The sequence below is a fragment of the Lates calcarifer genome, linkage group LG13, assembly GCF_001640805.2.
Source record: "Lates calcarifer isolate ASB-BC8 linkage group LG13, TLL_Latcal_v3, whole genome shotgun sequence".
NCBI lineage: Eukaryota > Metazoa > Chordata > Actinopteri > Centropomidae > Lates > Lates calcarifer.
In genome coordinates this window covers 24,275,345-24,296,102 of record NC_066845.1, presented here as the reverse complement: position 1 = coordinate 24,296,102, position 20,758 = coordinate 24,275,345, and the positions used below count along the sequence as shown (strand labels likewise).

The 20,758-nt window shown below is 39.1% G+C and overlaps 1 protein-coding gene across 3 annotated transcripts in view; it reads right to left on the bottom strand.

The window, feature by feature from the left end:
• The window catches only part of LOC108891349 (yippee-like 1), a 32,991-nt gene extending 12,545 nt beyond the window's left edge, over positions 1–20,446 (bottom strand). The window contains exons 1-2 of one of the 3 annotated variants that reach the window (XM_051075335.1): positions 19,740–20,446; positions 11,480–11,764 (exon numbers count right to left, since the gene is read on the bottom strand). In XM_051075335.1, coding sequence (XP_050931292.1) covers positions 11,480–11,596 — 117 coding nt within the window. In that variant the 5' untranslated portion in view covers positions 11,597–11,764; positions 19,740–20,446. Of the gene's footprint in view, positions 1–11,479; positions 11,765–16,610; positions 16,943–19,739 lie in introns of those variants that run through there. The other 2 variants (XM_051075336.1, XM_018688486.2) reach the window with 2 other exon arrangements.
• Positions 20,447–20,758: the final 312 nt, after the last annotated feature.

Below are 20,758 nucleotides of genomic sequence, written 5' to 3'. Positions count from 1 at the left end.
TACAATAATAAAGGTATATATAGAGAGTTTTCTCCAGTTTTCTGAAAAACATCTACAAAAGCTGAACATAACTGAAAATATAGGTCTGTTTACTGGTGTAAACAGACAACAATAACTTGGATTTAGCTGTTGTTTTGTATTTGTTCTTGTTTAAAGTCAAAAAAAAAATTACCTCTAATAAACAAGTACTGTCTAATGAATAGTCTAATCAACTATTCTGTCCTGGGATACTCTTGGTTTAATTGCTATGCCTGCAGCTCTGAGAGGCTGTACTCATGCCCCATTCATGTCCTATCGTAATTACAAGTTTCAAACTAGTAAACACATCAACTCCCGTGTCGTAATCTCGGCTCTGAAAATAAGACAAAATAAATTGCTCACAAGTTGCGGCCATGGGAAGCTCTATCAACCAGTTTATCATGAAAGGACGACTGCACCAAATTTCATGACAATTCATCAAATAATTGTTGAGATTTTTCACCTTGGACCAAAGCACTGGACTGTGTGGCAACTACATAGTCTAATAAAAGCCTGCTGACCTAGAATACACTTGGTTTGATTATGATATTAAAAGAAAAAAGGCGAGATATTAAATTGTTCTGTCTCTGTCACCTCAGTCACATGTGAACCACCAGAGTCTTGGCAAACTTCCAGTTAGAGGAGGACAATTAAAAAAAAAAAAAAAAGGGAGGTGTGTTCGTTAATGGCAAGAAATGAAACGTATGATCAATCCATCAGCCTGATGGGTGGGATGCAGCCAAAGTGCTGCTGAATAAAACACTCAGCCTCCTTCCTCAGTATTCAGGCTGCGTCCTCCTCGCTCCGGGACCACGTTCGCACTGCAGGGCCTTCCACGCTTGGCTCTCAACTGCTGCTCGCGCTGCTATCTGATTTCAGGGTGATGCTTGTATCTGCTGTGAGATGTAACCCATATCTGATAAAAATATAAACCGACAGCAATGTTGAGGAGATGTGGCGTGCTCGGGATTTTGGGCCTGGATTTCTTGTTTTCAGTATGATTTTGGGTGAAAACATCCACTGAAATAAAGTCAGGGATTATGTTTTCCTGCCACTATTTTGTCTTGAGCAACTAACAACTACAGCAACTATAACTAGGTGCAGCAGGCCTGTCAAACCTGGGATTTCTCCATGTTTAAGTGGTGTATATTGGACTGTAGAAAGACTGATGAAAAGAGTGGTGTTGTTTCCTTAGCCTTTCAAAACCAGAATTACAACCTTAAGTGTAAGGAAAGGATTAAACAGCATGTTTGTCTTCTCTAAAACAAACTGTAAGTGTTTGCAGGCTTGGCCTAAGCTGAGAACTTTAGTATGCCAGGCTAAAGCCGAAAATGTTAGCATACCAGGCTAACAAGCTTATAGTAGTAGCATTATTTCTACAGCCAAGGGACATATTATTAGCAGTATTTTTGTTTTTTTTTAAAAGTCTTTCCAAAACCAGAAACACAAACTTAAGCATAAAGTACAGCCTCAAGTTTATCTCACATAAATTCAAAGTGTTAGCATGCCAGGTTAAAGTTGAGAACATTAGCACGCCCAGGCAAAGCTCAAAACGTTAGCATACCCAGCTAAGTAGCTTACAGTAGTAGCATTATTTCTACACCCAGAAATTACATGTTTTGTTTTTAAAAAAAGTCTTTTCAAAAACAGAAACACAAGATAAAGAGTAAGGAACAGATTTAACAGTGTGTTTGTCTTCTCTCACATCAACTGAAAGTGTTAGCATGCCAGGTCAAAGCTGAAAATGCTAGCATACCAGGCTAACTAGCTTATAGTAGTCGCTTTATTTCTACAGCCAGGTGATACATTATCAGCAGATTTTTGAGGGATTACATGTTATGTTTAAAAAAGTCTTTCCAAAGCAAAAAGCGCAAACTTAAGTGTGTCTGTCCTTTCTAACATCCACTGAAACTGTATTGTTTGCCTGCATGGCTAAAGCTACAGCCAATGGACATAGCAGTATTTTTGTTTTTAAAAATGTCTTTCCAAAACCAGAAACACAAACTTAAGCATAAAGAACAGCTTCAAGTGTGTTTATCTCACATAAATTCAAAGTGTTAGCACGCCAGGTTTCCACAAGCAGGGAAAATATTATTAGAAGTATTTTGAGGAATTAAATGTTTTGTTCAAAGAATGACCAAAACATTCTCCATTTTTCCAGCCAGAGAAGTAATATTATTAGCAGTATTCACGTTTGTTTCTTTGTTTTACGTCACTGTAAATTGAATTCTTTGGGGTTTTAGCTTGTTGATCAGACAAAACACGGATGTCATCATGGACACTGGGAAACTGACATTTTATGGAGAACAACAAATCAATTAATGATGAAAACAACTCTCAGATTGGCAGATTAATCGATAATGATACAGAAAGTTGCAGCTGTAAGTCTGTGCTGTCAGAAGAGACTGCACAGCCTCAATAACATCCATTTGTCAGGAAGTTTGACTGCAAAAAGAAAACGTTATCCCCTTTTAGTCTGCAGGAATAAACTGGCTTTTTTTCAGCAGCTTCCTATATTTAGTTTAGTAGAGGAGAGGGAGGGATGGAGGGGGAGGGGTACTGTGCCTGCCATACTTCCTTCTGGCCCGCGTGCTCAGGTTAATCCTCTCTTTTCGGGCTGCTCCATCTGCATCCTTGCTCGCCGGCTGGCATGCCTCGAAGACTCGGCGCATAAGCTCGGGGAGGGGAAACTTTTTTTTTTTTTTTTAATACCTGGCTCAGGAGAATTCCAGCACTCAAACTGCAACTGTGGGGAGAAATGTGCCAGGACCTGCAGAGCTCCTCCAACAGGACTGGGTTTACTAGTTTACTTCCTTTTCCCTACTCTGTGTACACAGTGAAATAACACGTGATAAACATGCTGCTGCTGGAGCACGACGCTTGATAAAATTTCATATGGGATGAAAATCAAACGTGGAACAGGCCTTGGCAGAGCGTAGTGGAAAACACCAGACTACGGTGTCATCTTCTCCTAAGTAACATAATCGGCTTAGAAGGGTTGATGCTGAGGAATGGTGATGCTGCCATCGACTACTGAACACACAAATGCCAACGAGGTGTGGCAGCAAACAGAGAGCTTATTAATAGACTGTCAACAGTATGGTCAAAATCGATATCAAGATATCAAGAACAATTCTCAGATACCAATCTGTTTTGTCACGTGGAAAAATATCTACAAAATCAGATGTTAAAAAGCAAAAACACAAACTTAATCAGCCATTTAAAGAACTTAATTTAGCTTTCAATTAATTCATCAAGCAAAAATACTAAACATCCTCTAGTTACAGTTTATTCTCATTATAAATTCGATATATTTATAATATATTTATAATTCAGAGGCCTTATCTGACCATTTTTAAAGCAAAAAAACATGTTTTTTTTGCATGAGGAAAAACCTTGAATAATAATTGAGTTAGTCTTGAATTACATCACTGCCACACAACAAAACTCTTCCTGCACTTGTAAAAAGTCCGATTTTAAAGGAAGTTTTGAAAGGTTTTATTTAAAAGTCAAATTTCTTTCAATGTTTCTAAATATCTGATCTGATTTGCACACTTTTTGGCCTGGATATACAAATTTCTACTTACTTTCTATATTAATTTGTCTTATTTCTGGAGCTTCCTGTGTATTTAGATGATGGGAACTACAACTGAAAGCTGCATTTCCAAAGTGGCTGCATGAAAAAAAACACAGGTGTACTAAATTATATGTGATTATAAGCCCTGAGAATCTCCTCTTCTCCTTTTCTAATATCAAATGTGTTTAGCGCTCTTGTACTTTTGCATGTTTTATTATTAAAATGAATAAAATGCACACACAGATCACGCTATCTACCTGTTCTTTAGAGATTTAAAACAAACGGACTCACAATAAACACAATAACGTTGGAAACTCCATGACAGGCAGATGCAGAATGATGTGTTACAACATGTTTACCAGGTGAAACCTGCAGAAGGAAAAACAGACCGTCCCTCACTTAAATCCAATTATTATTAAAGTGGATTGTTTAGACCAATGAGGTCATTCACCAAGAGTCACCTCATGGCACTGGCCCAGTAAACAAGACAACACGACCCAGTCAACAGTTCACTCATTAAAAGTTTTAACTGCAGAGAGAAGCTTTTACTTTACCGATGGCTCAAGGCTGTTTTTTCTGCTGCCCAGTGGAGGTCAAAGGTCAGAGATGAGAGGACAGTACTTTGAGCAGGGTTTCTTCTTACTGACAGGTTAAAGCCATAGTTATCAAGGTAACTGCCCTGTTAACCAGAACTACAACTATCTGAAATTCATGACCAGGTGGTGACGGTTTTATTTTCATTATCAATTAATTATTTCCTTAACTGGTTGGTTAATATTTTGACCAAAAATCCAGAAAAATGCCCCAGGTCACTTTTTAACACACTGTTATTTTGCTTGTTTTGTCCAACTGTCATTCCAAAAGTCAAATATATTCACTTTTCTATCATAAAAGGCAGCGACAACCAGCAAATATTCATGCTGGAGAAGCTGGAACCAGTAAATCTTCAGAATCTTTTTACTAATTAGTTACAAAAATTTAATATATTCGACAAAATTTTACAAACTGGCGACTTATTTTATGACAGGTTCACAGCAAAGGATGTTTGGAGGTGAGCAGGGTTGAAAATATTTGGAAAACGTTTGTGCTGGACTAAAAAATGAATATCACATGGGTATATATTGTAAAGTATGGCTTTAATCTGCCTGCAGTTCAGTTTCCTATGGAGACAAACAGCAGGGGGAAAAGACTGAACATAAAAGCAATTTCTTAATACACACCACAATACAAGAGGAGTTTAATTCTTGCTTATGAAAATAAAAACCACAAACTAAACTAGGTTTTCTAACTTTTCCTGACTGCTTCGGTACAGTAATAAACGCGATTCATTTGCATTTCCAGTTTGAAGCTCACTGGTGCTGCTGGTTCTCCAGCATTCCTGCTCCAGCGTCAGCTCCTGCAAACAATGTGGCGTGACTCGAATAAAACAAACACACCGACATGACACCCTCTAACATTTTCAGCCTCTCCCACGCTGACCTCAGGAGCTCTGATGCTTGAACTCGTAAATATGTCGCTCTCGTCTCATTAGTTGTCACTGGCCTCTCGTCTACGTGCTGTGAAGGTCGTGATTTTATACACCTGTGATGCAGCAGTTTAAATTTATTTTCAGTTGTTTACCACACCAGAGAACCAGAGTTTGGCAGCAGTAAAATGGCCCAAAAACCACGTCTGACTTTTCCGCACACAGTACAGCAGAAAGGTATCCCCCAAATCTATCCCAGTGCTGTCTGTTTTATTTTTTCAGCCTCGAGCCCAGAGCCTCCCAGCTGCCTCTGAAACCTTCCAGAAAAACCCTCATTTACAAGCTGACACTTCAACAACTGACCTCTGTGTGGTTTTTTGGCACAGGCTAAATTGTGGATGTTCAGCTGACTTCACTGTGGTGGTGCTGCATCACGGCCAACAGTTTGTAAAAGCATTTCCTCTGTCCCTGTCTGTTCGTTCCAGGCCACGTGGAATCACAATAAAGTAAAAAAAATGGAGCGCTAACCTGAAATGATGGAACTCTTGACAACGAGCTGTTGCTTAGATATAAACAACTAGTCACTGGTAAGTAAGTTAAAGGTGCCCTGTGGAGTTTCTGTTCGCTGATAGCGCCATGAATAAATGTTTTGCACGTGTGCGAGCATGCACATTCCTACCAATGGTTTCACACTGTTCCACTGATTTACAGGTGGCGGTAACATGTTAAGAAACACAAAGACGTGTCAAAAAATATCAGAGAAGAAGACGACTCTCAGCATAAAACATGAGTAAACAAGCCAGGAGTCAAAACGTTAAAAAAAATATCTGACAAATGTTTTATGAGGAAGGAAAAGCGTTTATCATGTTTGTTAAGCCTCAAGGATTCACACACAAGACATAGAAATTAATGTAAACAGACATTTTGTTTAATGAAAAACTCCACAGGGCATCATTTATTTAACTCGTCTTGTAATTTGCAAAGTTTTTTCTGGTGTTGTAGAACTTTAACAGTTACACAAATGAGCAAAAAAGCCCAAAATTGGCCAGTTCCAGTTTCTCAAATGGGAAAATTTATCACATATGAATGTCTAAAAGGTGCATTTAATTAATTTACTTCACTTTACTTAAACATATGATTCATTCTATTGCTAAGTTTTATGTTCTAATTTTGTCACTTTGTTTTTACTCTTTACAAGTGGTTCTGTTGTCCTGTATTTTTTGTTTCTCCTTATTCAAATCAAAATGAAACCAGCCTTTTTTTGACCACGCTTTCAGGTTCACACTTCTCCCTGAATCTCGCTGTGTTTGCATTTTTTAAAGTTGGAAATTCTCCTTTTTGTAAAACACTTTCAGCCATGTTTAATGAATTAAGTTTCATTATTATTATGTCAAACAAGAGAATGTGAATCAAAATGAAACAGCCTAAAAACAGCACTGTTTGACACCTCAAGGCTTTAAATTTAACTTCCTTCCTCTGTATCTCACATTTTTATTTGTGTTTAGCTGTTGTAGACTTCAACACCTCTTCTGCTTACAGCTACACTATAACGTGTTTATAAGCCACTTATTAAATGTTCATATAGGGGATTTAATTGTTGTCTCTTAATGTGCTGCAGCAACAGTTTAATTTCCCACACAGGAGACAATAAACCCTCCCTGCATCCAAAACTCAGCCTCATCATAAAACAATTCATTCCACCTTGTCACAGTTTTTCGCCGCGTGACAATAAATCCACATATCTGACTGGGCCCTCAGACAGTTTAAGTGAGGTGCAGATAAATGATTACAGTCACTCTCTCTGGCCAGAGGCACATCGGCGTGATTTACAACGGCCTTAAACAATTAAAACCCAGTGAAAACCCTTGTTGTGCAGACTTCACAGCTCCAAAAATTACCATCTTGAGGCCTCTGATCCTGCTGAAACCAACAACAACAGTCTGGTGGCAGAGCTGTTTACCGGGCTCATCTTCCTGCTCGCGCTAACAAGCTGTGAGCTTCCAAAGTCTCCGAGCCGCGGGAGGCAAATGGATTTCGACATGGAGATGGCGAGAGTGCAGATTGATCATCTTTGCCATTTGAATAATCAGCTTAGTGAGTGGTGAGAGTGCTGCAACGCACGGCAAGCACACTGCCACTGTCTTATTATAACACATAAAGGTCACCGGCTTCGGTCGCCGCAACTCCGGTTCATCTGATAGTTTATAAACTTTACTCCCTCTTTGCTCAGCAGCTGTTCGATTTTACGGCCAGCATTAAAGCAGCTCTGTGGCTTCAAATGTCAGCGTGGGCTAACTGTTTGGACTTCAATACCCAGAAATCCTGTAATAAACTAGACACGGAAAACCGAAGGACGTTAACAGTCCTGAGCTTGGTTTGTATTGCACTCAGGGTCAGGTTCGTCACTCTCTGTAGGCAGATAAATGACCAGACCTGGCAGGACAATTTCATTTTGGGCAAACAAAGCTGAATCTTCAGCGTCCTACTGTGTGATCTGACTGTAAAATGAGTTCCTCTGTTTGTTTTTGTCTCTGCTAGAACTGATAATTATGGAGAATGGGATGTGGGAGGATTTATGTGCTGGCAGCCGCAAACCTATCAATAGTCATTTTATGATGGTGGAATTGGACTGGAAGTTAAAAATTAGGGAGGTTTTTAAAGACTTAACTGGTTGTGCTGACATTTGACAAGAGGTTCATACAACAGGAAGTGTGTGATGATAGAGGATCATTTCACATATTCTGTGGGAAATTATCAGAATAGATTGAAAACAAATAACAAAAACTGACGTCCTAATGCTTATCTAATGTATTTTTACTTACAGGAGCAGATGAAGATGACAATTAATTAGCTTTATTGTCTCAACAGAGACATGGATTCTGTGTGAAATTACTCATAACAAAAACAGTTTGAAAAAATAAACTGACATGCAAATTAATGGCATGAAAAATAAACCCCTCAGTGTGGAAAGACCTCAACACTCGCAGTGGAGGAAAATCATAAATAGAAGCTACGCCACATTTCATCAAAGTCCGAAACTGTACAGGCAAAAACAATTAAGTACAATACAGCAATAAACAACACAAAACTAGACTAGAAGACCAAAGTATTTGCAACTTATCTTATTTTGATGAGACGATTTGACCATACCATTAGCTGGCAGTCACGAACATTAGCAACATAAGCTAGCTCCTGACCACGTAATGGAACTAGACTAACTTTTATTGCAGGCACCATTACTCAATCATGATTGGACCAAAGTAGTCACATGACACACGCAGTTGGACAACAATAAAATAGGATCTTTAAATAGAATAACAAGTTGCTGCATCTGCAGTGGTTGCAGCAGGCTGGGATGTGAAAATACTTTTTAAACTCACAGCTCAATGTCAAGGTTTCCTTCGCTCATCCTTAAGACATTTGCCTTGAGTTATTAGTTTGAGAAGAACTCCTTTAAATTCAGACCAGCTCTGCCAGACACTTTATGACACTTATAATAAACTGTCACTTCAGGTCTCAGTCTCACAGAGATTAATTTCCCTGACAACAGTCTGACAGAAACACTGCATTAAACAACTGATACGTCTTATTTCTATGGAACCAGAACAGCAGGAAAAGTCTCTTGTTTATGATGTTTATGCTCAGCAGGAGTCGATGAAAGGTGCAGATGATGATAATTTTGTTAAAGGTTAAGTTGCAGCTTTGGGAACATTCATCACAAATCTTTTTAAAATTGTTTTTTTAAACACAATTCGGCCACAAATTTAAAGAGACAACAACAGAATAAAAGTTTTAAAGCTGCAACAGTTAGTCAAATTAATGATTAGTTGATCAATGAAAATTATTAGGTGACTATTTTCATAATCTAATCCATCAGGATTTGCTGCTTTTCTTGATTTTATGTGATAGTAAATTGAATATCTTTGGATTTGGGAGGAATAAAATAAGTAATTTCAAGCTTCAACCTCTTCAGCTATCCAATCAATTAATCAAAAATTTGGTTGGTCAATTGACAGACAATTAATCAGAAATCAATTAACAAAAATACTGGACATTGACAAGCTTCAGCCTCTCTTATGTGACTGTTTGCTGTTTTTTCCTCAATATTATGTAATTAGAAACTAAATCCTCTAACTTTTGTTCCACATTCAGATGACAACACACTGGGCTCTCTGATCTCGCAATTGGCATTTGTCCTTATTTTCTGAAAATTTTCATACTAAAAAAAGACTGGTTAAATAAAAACAAAAACATGTCAGTGCAGTCAATTTCTCCAAGTTCACAGAAAACATGTGGGCAGTGAGGCAGATCTGAAAGTCTGATTGTCTTGATTTTCATCTCATATTTTGAAAGTTAGTCTGAGGTTACCAGAGATGCTCAGTGAGCCAAGGCAGCGCATTCATTTTTTTTTAAACTCAAAAACAGCAACAGAAACAAAAATAGCCGAGGCAGGAACAGTTTTAAAAGACTGACCAGCTCCTCTGTGCAAGGCAGAAACAACTTCAGTGAAAATATCAGCCATGGCTGTCATCTAAGCCTCTGAGAATTTACCGGGAGAAATAAAATACAGATGCAAAAGCAGACAGGTACACGAGCTTTAGAGACGCAATAAGGCAGGTGAGCATCAAATAAAATGACACTGCTGTCAAATTCAAGAGCCATTTGCCACAACTAATACCAGAGGACGACACTCAATCACTGCCGAGTCCCAGCTGAGTGAGAATTCACAGTTTAGCTGAGCACAGATTTATTCATTTATAAATATGACAAGGACACTGTCGACTTTTATCATCACGGCTCACAATGTAATCCAAAAGATGAGCCTAAGATAGCCATTTTGATATCCAGATGAGTCTGCAAATTTATCAGTGTTTGACTTGAATGATGAAAAAATGGATAAAACTGCAAAATCCCACAAAACTACCCTGACAGACTCAAGCACTAAATGTTGCTTCTGCTTCTCAGTCTGCTTCAGTCTCTCACCTATATTAAAGCTAATAAATATTTTTTCTTTTTACATTCACTCTATGAAACTCTGGCAGAGATAAACCCACAGGAAACAATCCACAGACTTTGCAGCTCTAATTAGATTATTAGCTCATTCTTTCCAACACATTTACTATCCAGCTGTTCAGCACTAAATGGCAGTGGTTGGTGGTGGCCAAACCAGAGCTAAAGCAAGATTTACAGCCAGTGTTACTCCACATCTGCTGCTGCTTGTGTAAGCAGACAGCTGTTAGCTAACATGTTAACCTTTGTAAAACACACTAGGGAGCAACACAGCAAAGTACATCCTTGCAAAATAGGTGGTAGAGACTTTGTAATGTAGTAACTTCTCGTAGGGCTAGTTGGAAAGCAACTAAAGCTGCTGAACTAACCACTAACATGCTAGATAATTGCTAAGCTAGGTAGCTTGTCAACTGTCAGTTATCAACTCAATTGTCCAACTGTAAATTAGCGAGCTAACTGTTCTACTGCCACTTAGTACTGTCCAACTGTCATTTAGCAAACTGGCTGTCCAACTGTCATTTAAATAGTCAGCTGTCCAACTGTCAGTTAGCACACAAGCAAGCTTGGTTGCTAATAAAAGTTGCTAATTTCACAAAGTTCATTTACAAGACATATTTGTACCACTGATTCCTGTCTGTCTTTGACACCATGTTAAGATAGCCTTTGTTCTGGACTCTGGATTTTTGTTCCCTCAAAGATTAGCACCGCTAAGACTGTTTGCTATTCTTCAAAAGTACATATTTGCACTGAAATCAAACTTGATAAGAAAAGATTACAGAAATTCCCTTGAATTTCTCACATTTTGCTGTTTTAAATACTGATATAATTGGACCTCCAGGCAGCAATATGTCATGGCTGCATATCTTTTTCTGCCCATCCATCCATTAATGCAGCTTTATGGTACATCTAAACATGATCATAACAGTTTTTAAAGGATGTTTCTGTCAACCATTAGTGCTGACAAGAAGTCAAACACAAACATTAGCAGTGTTTTCTTTGCTGAGCAGCCCATGGGCTAGTTAGCGTGCAGTTCAGTTTAACTTAGCTGTCTTTTCTCGTGTCACAACATGTTTAGAAACAGACAGTAAGACTAAAAACAGTTTGCTGTGACACAGTAACCTAGTCTCATCAAATATCCAGTTTTATTTATAACCTTATTGAATGGGTCTACACTCACAGTAGATGAATGTATTGGAGAAGAACATTTTACATTTATGTATTATTTTTCTCCAGCTGACCTTCATCCACTGCCAAACGTGGCTCCTGGGAGATTTGTGACATAACTGCAAAGCACCCTGTATCCTTTTTCATGTATATAAACACAGACGGACCAGTTGACTGTCATGTGCAATGCTGCAGGGCAGCTCAAGTGAAGGACAGGGAGGACCGGCTGAGTAGTGAACTCATACCTTTGAGATGAGCTCGTCGTGATTGGCCAGGTGTGCCCGGCAGTGGATGCAGCTGTAGGTGCGGTGGCACGTCGGCAGGTAAGCCTGGAAGGTCTTGGACTTGGTCATCTTCACCATGTCAGTGGGGCAGGGCTCCTCGCTGGTGTCAGGGCTGGCACTGGAAGAGTTGCAGCTCTGCTGGACTTGCTGACAGAAGAAACACTGGAAGATGCAAGCAAAAGCCGTCGTTGTTGTGGAGTGGGTGTGTGGCACGCTCCACACAGACACCACAGGAGAAAATCAAACCTGCGGGGGGAAAGGGAAGAGAGAGACGTGGTGAGAGACATGTTCCATACTTCCTATTTTTAGGGCTCATGATCTTGATTGCACTTTCAATATAAACCCAGCTCATTTGCCGGAGCAATCATTTGATTACAATCATCTATTATGTGATTACAATCGCATGTTGTTGACTACCAACATGGCCGCACAATGATGTAACTCAATATTATGACAAACCAAACAAACCCTTGTTTGTGTGAGGACACATAACATGTTTCACTTGGTACCCAAACAATTTTCTTATTCATAATTTATGACAGGATCTGAGTCCTTGTTAGTTCTGTCCCACTGGACCGATAGATGCAGGATGAGATTATTGCAGCTTCTGAGATTGGGTGATTTTCTTTGTTTGGCTGTCAGGGACATCATGTACTTATTCACAAAGTCCCTCAAAGGACGATTTATGCGTCTTTAAACTTCTGAAATGTGCCTTTACGGAGTTAGTTTTTAGCAGAAAGAACAGTTTGTGTTTAGAGTTTTGTGAGAATTTCAATTAATGTCCAGTATTTCTGTTTTTAATTGCTGTTGTTGCATTTATCAAGACTAAGAAGAAGAACTGACAGCAAGAGCATCTGAAATATTGGTAATTATCAAGCGCACAACTACAGCAATTACAATATGAATGTTTTTAACAGACAGTTTGGGTAATTATTTTTGTTTTTTTTTCCCCAGTTAAAAGTTTGGAGAACCCAGAGGCTTGTTTACAACTTGTCTGATAATCTGTTTGCTCATGTTTCTTGCCCCACCAGAATAAACATTTTTAAAAGTAATAAACCAGAATAATCGTTTTTAAAAGTTAAAAAAAAAACAAACCAAAAAAGTCAAGAAGGGCCAGACAAAAAAATAAATAAACGCCTGTAGCAAGATACAGTACAAAAAAACAGTAACAACCTTATAAAGCAAGCATTAAAAAATGTATCTCTAAACAGAAGCTTTATCACGTTTTCATGGCTGAGATGAATTCAGCAGGCCTGCAGGAGAATCAGCTCTACAGAAACAAACGCATACCAGTTCAGTTCATACGCAGGACAGACTAGAATAGCCGATGAGACAATGCAGCCAAGACACAATGAATGTGTGACCTTTTTAAATGGGACTCAGATTGACAAAAACATCTCTGCAGGTGTATAACAACGCCAAATATCCACCAGAACCAACGACCCCCTCCACCTGCTACTGCACTGCTATCTGGACTTTTCACTTTAATCTTCATTTTATTGCATTCACACCATCAAACAGGCCCAGTTTTGATTTATGTCACCTATTTCTTTTTCCTCTCCTTTCTCTTTACACTGCTGCCCTGGTTTCCTGCTTCCTTTTATGAACCTTTTTATTTATCTTGCCTATTGAATTATCATTATTAATCGTTTTGTTTGTGCGTTTGCATCCGTGGTTTACAAGCAAGTGGGAACTAAAAGGCTCGGCTGTCAAAAGAAATATTTCACACGCAGCCTGTGTACAGAGATGATGGCTGTTTGGTGTCTTTAAATGGACGATGAGGTTTTGAGGCTACAGAGGTTTGTTCATATAGTGGGTATGGTGCAGAAGAGGCCCCTTTACTGGATTACTTTTCTATGGTTTGTTATTGTTATGTTGTGTGGCGTCTTGTTTATTGATCCTTTTTTCATTTCTATGTGAAGGCCTCTGTATTGCAATCTTTCTCAAGAGGCACCATGGAAATTAAGTTGAGTTTGATTTGGTTTGATTTAAACACATTCAGCTCCAGTCACAGTTCAGCTGTATTGCAGACAATGGAAAGAAACTATAAGTACATTTACTCAACTACTGCACATAAAATAGAGCCAATCTTCCTTATCTTTGTTATTGTCTTTTACATTTTAACTTCTTATATTACTGTTTACATTTGTATTCAATTTGTAAGTCATCTGTTTTTTGGCCAGTTGGAACAGCAGAACACGATATAAACACAAAATCTTGTACACATGTTGTGCTTTAGCTTTAGCTGTTCTGGTTCACACCATCTCCTGAGAAAAATAATCTGGATTTTTATCTGCTAAACTTTCTTCACCAGCTGGTTTCCAACTTATTGGGTTTTTAGAGGTTCTTCACTACAAACAGCTGGAAACAAGGTCGATGAGAGAAGCGGGAGTGAACCAAAACAGTAAAGCTGCAGTTGCATTAATGAGCTAAAAGAGGCGACTTTAAACTGAGATTGTGTAACTTTAAAAATACAAAACAACACATTAATCCTCTTTGAAAATAAAAGTTGAATTCTCCATCTCAAAAAAACTAAAAGAAAGAAGTTAAAAGCAGCCTTTCTACATTCAGTACACTCTGAGATTTAGCTAGTATGAGAGCTAGCTTCTTGTGGCTAACTGTAAGCTAGCGTTAGCAAACTTTAGCTTGACACTGTAAGTCAGTTTGCTAACTTTATAGCACTTTTCAGCTTGTGTTACTACTGTTACACTATGTTTTAGGATTTAGCATTATACTGTGATTACAAGTTGTGGTTATAGTGGCAGTTGTTCAGCAAACGTTACATAAACTTCCTTCGAGAAGTGTTTAAAAAGCTAAATTAGCTTCCTCTCAATTAGCTGCAGTTAACTAATGCATGGCTAACAATAATCAAATAACATAATAAGACAACAGTAAAAGACGCTGTTCTGCTGTATACTGACTACTTTAAGTACATTTAGTGACACGCAGACTAGTTCTTAGAAAGAGATTCGTTATAACTAAATAAAGTTTCACTGAATAATTGTTGTGTAGCTAACCGACTAAAAGAAGCTAACGTTAGCTCGCTAATATCCGAGAGTGAACAGTAGCAAGTACAGCTAATATATCTGACCTGCAACTTTATCTTTAATTATGGTGTTAATCTTCAATATTTTACAATATATTTCACAAAAATAATATGACAACGTGTGCTGGTTTCAGATTCACCTGGGCGAAAGAAGAACTCTGGCATCTTGTCTTTGTTGTGGGTTAAAATTTAACCGCAACTCAGGTGGCGCTATTTATCTGCTCGACCACAGCAGCTTTCACTTCTGCATTCACTAAAAACACATATTAGAAAACGCTTTCTGTGCACCTTAATTTCCCAGAGAAACGTCCACTTTTAAGGAAATTCTCATTATTATGTACTTTATGATTCTCAATAGTTTCTGTCAGCCATGTTTCTTCACCTGATACACTCAAGTCAGACATTGTTTAAGTGTCAGGGTTTAATTTGCATCTTCTGGTTCATAATCTAAGTGTTTAAATTAAGATTTTAACTTAAAAACAACCCCCTTTGTCTTAAAAATACACTGTATGCTGCAGCCCACAGGCTCAACACCCACTGTCACCAACAACAGTGCATAACAAAGGCTGCACCTTGTTTAGAAAAACAAACAAAAAACACAATAACCCTGCATCCCTGAGAGTGAAAACACAATGAAAACGAGCTTCGGCGGCTCTAGAAGTTTCCAATCGAGCTCAACGTGCTGCAACAGGAAGAGCAGCGCCGAGACAGAAGCCAGCAGCCAGACAAGAAAACAAAAGGAGCTTCCGCAACTCAACAGGAAGCAGCCGTGACGTGACGTGAAGCATGGCTGCTCTGTTAACACACACAACAACAAATATAAACACACACACTTCACACAGGGGCTGAGAAGGTGAAGACTGACAGCCGCAACCCCCGTGGCCCCAGACGAGCCACATTTACATACATGCTGTATAATCTGCACAGGTGCCCCGAGGCGTAATCCCTGCATGAAAAGGACAAAATCCCCTTTCTGAATTAGCCCAGTTTAACCCTGGCGGCACGTGCATGGGGGGGAAAGGTAAACACACAAACACACAGACGCACACAGGAGCTTTATAAGTGTGCCACACTCCAGCATCATCATCACCACCAGTGATGTGTGCACTGCATCCTCGCAGACACACAACACAGACAAAAGGCATGCTTGTTGTTTTCATTAAGACCTCCCCTTTCCTCCAACACACACACACACTGACAGCATGACATGACTTGACGCACACACCTTGCTTTTGTCTTCATATACATGCCAAATAAGGACAAAATAAACAACGTCTGCTTGTTTGTTTTGGTTCCTTGTGAAGCCAAGTCGCTGACTTCAAGGGATCTGACAGCACATGGTGTTATTTGTGTTCACTTTTTAAGGCGTTAAATCACCTTTTTGTGTTTTTATTTTCACTACAAAAACTGTAAAATACCTCAAAATGTAATCTGTAATCCGAAAAATTACTTCCCTGCTGCTGGAGCTCGTGTCTCCTTTGTTTCAGTGTGTTACATCAGGTTGAATTTGTTGTTTTTAAGGACCAACAAGAGTACAAAAAAAACAAAACACGTTTAAAAGCAACAACAGAAGTGAGTTGAGTCGACAGGTTAACCCAGCAGGAACAGCTGATAGTCAAACTGAGCAAAAGTGAAAACAAAGAGGCAGCACACTGTGCGTCTGTGGTAACCACTAACAGGAAGAAGAGTGTCCAGACAAAAGATTCGCTCTCAACCACCACTGAATCTAAGCTCATAAAAAACGACACAACATTACGTTTTAACGACCATTTTTTGAGCATCCCAAATATAAATTAATCTTGCTTATTACAGGCTTTTGCAGCCTCCTTCTTTTTTTATCCTCCTCTTCTAAGATGTGTTTATACACCAACAAAGAGCACGACGCCAGCTGAAGTGCAACAGTGTCGCTGGTTTGTTTTTCCGAGCTTGATGCAGTCTGTGAATCCAGCACGACACCAGAACCGTGTGCTTTTTAAAAATTCTTTCAGGTCTGTTTTTTTTTTTAATGTTTTGAGGTAAACATTGCCCTGCTGCTGCTGTACTCACCACCTGGATCAGATCTGAGCAAAACGCAGCTTGGTGGAAAAACTGCTTGCAGAAGAAAGACAGAGATGTTTTCTTTCTTTTTTAAGTTAAATAAATGATTGTCGTCGTCCCAGGCTCTGGTCCATGTGTGATGCTGCCAGATGGGAACTTATTGTTGTGTCCTTTGGGTGCTGACGGATCTCATTTTTCCCAACACGGGCTTTTGTTGTGTCTTTTGTGTGCGTAATGGACTGGCCTGGTTACTTTGGTACGGAAACGTCACCACGTGGGAGGGTGATTGAGATTTGATTGACAGACGGGCTGGCCAATCGGCGACTACGCTGCCTTCAGGTTCCCGTGGGAAAGATGGAAACCAGGTTTAAAAGAGTTTTGAGTAGAAATAAAATGTTTTTATTTTTTCAAATTCTTTTGGGAGTCTATATGTTCCTTAACATTGGTACTTGTTTATCTGGCCACCTGATTCCATTTCCTCACGTGCAGTTTCCTAGTTAATTATTTATTGTAACTTCTTTATCTCCACACTTTTTAATTGTAAAGATTTTAGTCTTAATACACTTTGTAGTTAGCATATATGAATGGTTTATATTAGCGCTGCAAACAATTACTTGATTTATTATATGAGAGAAATTTAAACACCAGCTATTTTGCTAATCAATCAATCATTTAAATTATTTTAAAAGCAAACATTACAAATATTTGATGGTTTCAAATGCTCAGATGTGAAGCTGTGCTGCTTGTCTTAGTCTAACATCACAGTGAACTGAATATTTTTTGGGTTGTTGGCCAAATGAAACAAAATATTCAATGATATCTTCACACTAAGACACTGTGATGGGTGTTTTTCACAACACAAATATACTGTAATCTAGTTTTAGCGGTTACTTATCAACAGGATGCATCTGTTCTCTTACTTTCTTTTTGCTGTGACACTTCAGTTTCCCTGCATATGATCGATAAAGCTCATGTCACCAAATTTAAAATGATTCTTATGGTAAATAATCTGCACTTGTTCCAACTTCAGGGTCTACATGGTTGTTTAAATCAATCATTTTGCTTTGAGTGCTTTGCATAAATGAAAAGATCTTTTGAGTTTTTCAACCTGTGTGTTTCATGTCAGGTTTCGGGTTGTTGATTTGGCAACTGAAACCCAACTTCTCTACTGAGGAAGTTTTAAGTAGGCTAGAGGTCAAGATATTTCAGATGATACAAAAACACTTATCTGCTGTAAAACATGACCTCAAACGCATCACATCTAAAGTGTCTTTCTGCGAACTTTGACATAGTTGAGAAATATTTACTGCAAGCGACAAATCAAACATTGTTTATTAGCTTCAGAAAAACAAAGCTCGTCAAAGTTATTGTTTTGTTATTGCTGAAGAGATTATTTCCCATGTGGCGTGAACGCGCCACCGCGGGAAGGAGGGAGCGCGCAGATACCCGGATGTGTAAATAAATACAAGATGAGAATATGAATCTCATTCCTCTTGTTTCTGTGATATTAAAAAACATAATTTTACTTTGTCATGTTTAGTTTCCCACCTGCAGCTCACTGTGTTGATTAAAGGCAAAGTCACATTTGATTTCTACACGTTTTTCACTTAAATTACCACCTGCATTGTAATTATTTTTTCAATTAATAAGTCTTTGGGCCGATTAAGTGGCGCTAGGGATCAAAATCCTTTAAGAAAAAAGGAGTCTGACATGTTTAATAAGGATGGAAAAAACAATAAAGCAGCCAGTCTGATATTATCCTGACACCATATGGGAGAAAAAACACCAGAAAGGTCAACTAAAAGTCATAACTGAGCACTACAGACCCACTAAAGGAATATTAAAGAATTAATTTTGGGTGATATTTCCTGAAAAACAATCACGCAGCTCTCGCCAAAACAAACCTGCCCCCTCTTAGTTAATTTTAGAAACAGATCAATAGATTCCTCGAGTATTTCTTTAGGCTTGACCGCGCCAGATCGCACTGGTGTTATTTTTAATTTTACAGATTGAAAAACAAAACAACAGCCTCCACCTCCTCCACCTCCTCCTCCTGCAGCTGCTGCACTGTTTATGTGTCAGGGCTACATCATCCTGACACTGGACAGACCCACATCTGTAACGCGATGCCATGAATGATGACATTACGATTCAAAAATAGCCAAAAGATTAAACGTAAATATGGTACGTACCACCAAAACAAAAGCCTGCCCTCGTCCTACCCTTGCTGTCCTGACGTTGAGGACGCGCGTCAGCCTGAAGGCAACAGCAACAATTCATGGACTGTTTCTACTTTTTTTTTTTTAAATAACTGCCTTTGTTGACAAAGCAGCACGAGACCCCCTCCCTCGTTACGGGCTGCAACACCTCGAGACCCTTTTTAAATGTGTTGCCTCCTCACCACCACGCGAGGAGAGAGGATGCATGTAAACACAACGCTGCGCACGCACACACACACACACACACACACACACACTGCAGCTTCCTCCTTCAGAGGTGCAGGCTTGTGTGCGCGTGAGCGTTATGAAATCCATCCCTTTTCGCTGTGTTTTTGTCGCCTGTTCACGTGGCATTTTTGTTAAGCCCCCCGCCCCCTCGAAAAAACTGACCGAGATCTGCAGCCGCGAGGACACACAGATGATGGTGGCGATCATAACGGGAGATAAAGAACAAATTATCATCTGAGAGGAGTGCGCGTGAGGATTTTTTTGTTTTTGGTTCTTGAATGCAACACGAAGATCAAATAGCACAACGTGTTTCATCAAGGAAAGAGATGTTGTAACCTTATATGCTAATTAATGTAAGAAGATTATTACAAGCCTACGGTTATATAAATCATACACGACGTAAATATCAAGTTCATAGAGGAATATTAAGCAAATATGACAAAGTTATTCACAAAATATTAAACGTTTTTCATGCATTATATAGTTTAACATCTCTGCATGCATCCCACCACACAAGAAGCCTGTTCATATGATAAATAAATGAGAACATAAATACAAAAAAAACTATAAATCCCATGGTGCAACAGCAAACAACCATAACATGCAAACACACACTTTAAAGCCTATTACAGCGACATTAAAGTGTTTTTTTAATGCATGTCCTCCAGCAGGTCACTGGCTCAGCACTCACCCCAAAACACTTCGCCTTCCCCCCCTTCGGAAACCAAAACAACCCGGTGAAGAACTCGGTTTCCCCCCCGCTTGGCAGCTGCAGGAGCGTGTGGATATATGGTTACAAAAATAATAAGAAAAGAAAATAAATAAAAAAAATAAAATTAAGACACCTTCACCGTCCCATAAAGGCAGCAGCAGCCTGTCTAGGTCGAGCCGAGTGCCATTAAAAAGTCTCCAAAAACATCAGTCTCCTCGGTGGATCTTCATAAGCCAAAGTCTCTCAGTAATAAACCGTGAAATCTGCGGGATATCTCCGGAGGTCCGGGTTGAGAAGAGTCCCATCCGTGAGGCGGCTCAGAGTGTGTGCATGTTTTTTTCCTCAAGGTTTTTTAACCTTTAGCTCTCCGACATCAGCGGCAGGACAGGCCGAGCTGTCCCGTCTGCGGCCTTATTTATACTGAAATCCTAATTAGCTGTGGTGATGCGCAGCGCGCTTTGAATAATGCACAAAAACATCCAGGACACCGGATCCGTGCAACGTTACTGTCTGATGTGTTTCTCGATGTTTACATCCTCGTCCGAACGAACCGTGGGAGCTGGTTTCGGTGGACAAACTTGTTCGGAAAGTGGAGAAAAAAGCGGTGTTTTATTTCATCCACCGGTGCTACCTTCAGGTGCTGCGGGATACAGGAAAGTTAGGATTCGAGCGCACAGGAGAGGAAAAAAACGTGGAACACGTCTGAACATGTTCACCTTTACTGTTATGCTAAAGGAGATGTGGTTCGCAGGCAGACATTAAACACATCAAACACAAATAAACAGACGATTATGGACAGAAATAATCTGTCAAACTTAAAATCTACTTAAGATGTGGCATATTTACAAAGACATCAGAGCTGAAACTATATAAAAACATAAAAATAAAGACTTGAATGTGTGAAAAAACAACAAACATTTCAACACAAGGTTCAATTCACTTGTTATTCCAAATCTTTCATCTTGAGGAAGACCATAGGATGTGGTTGAAAGCTTTTG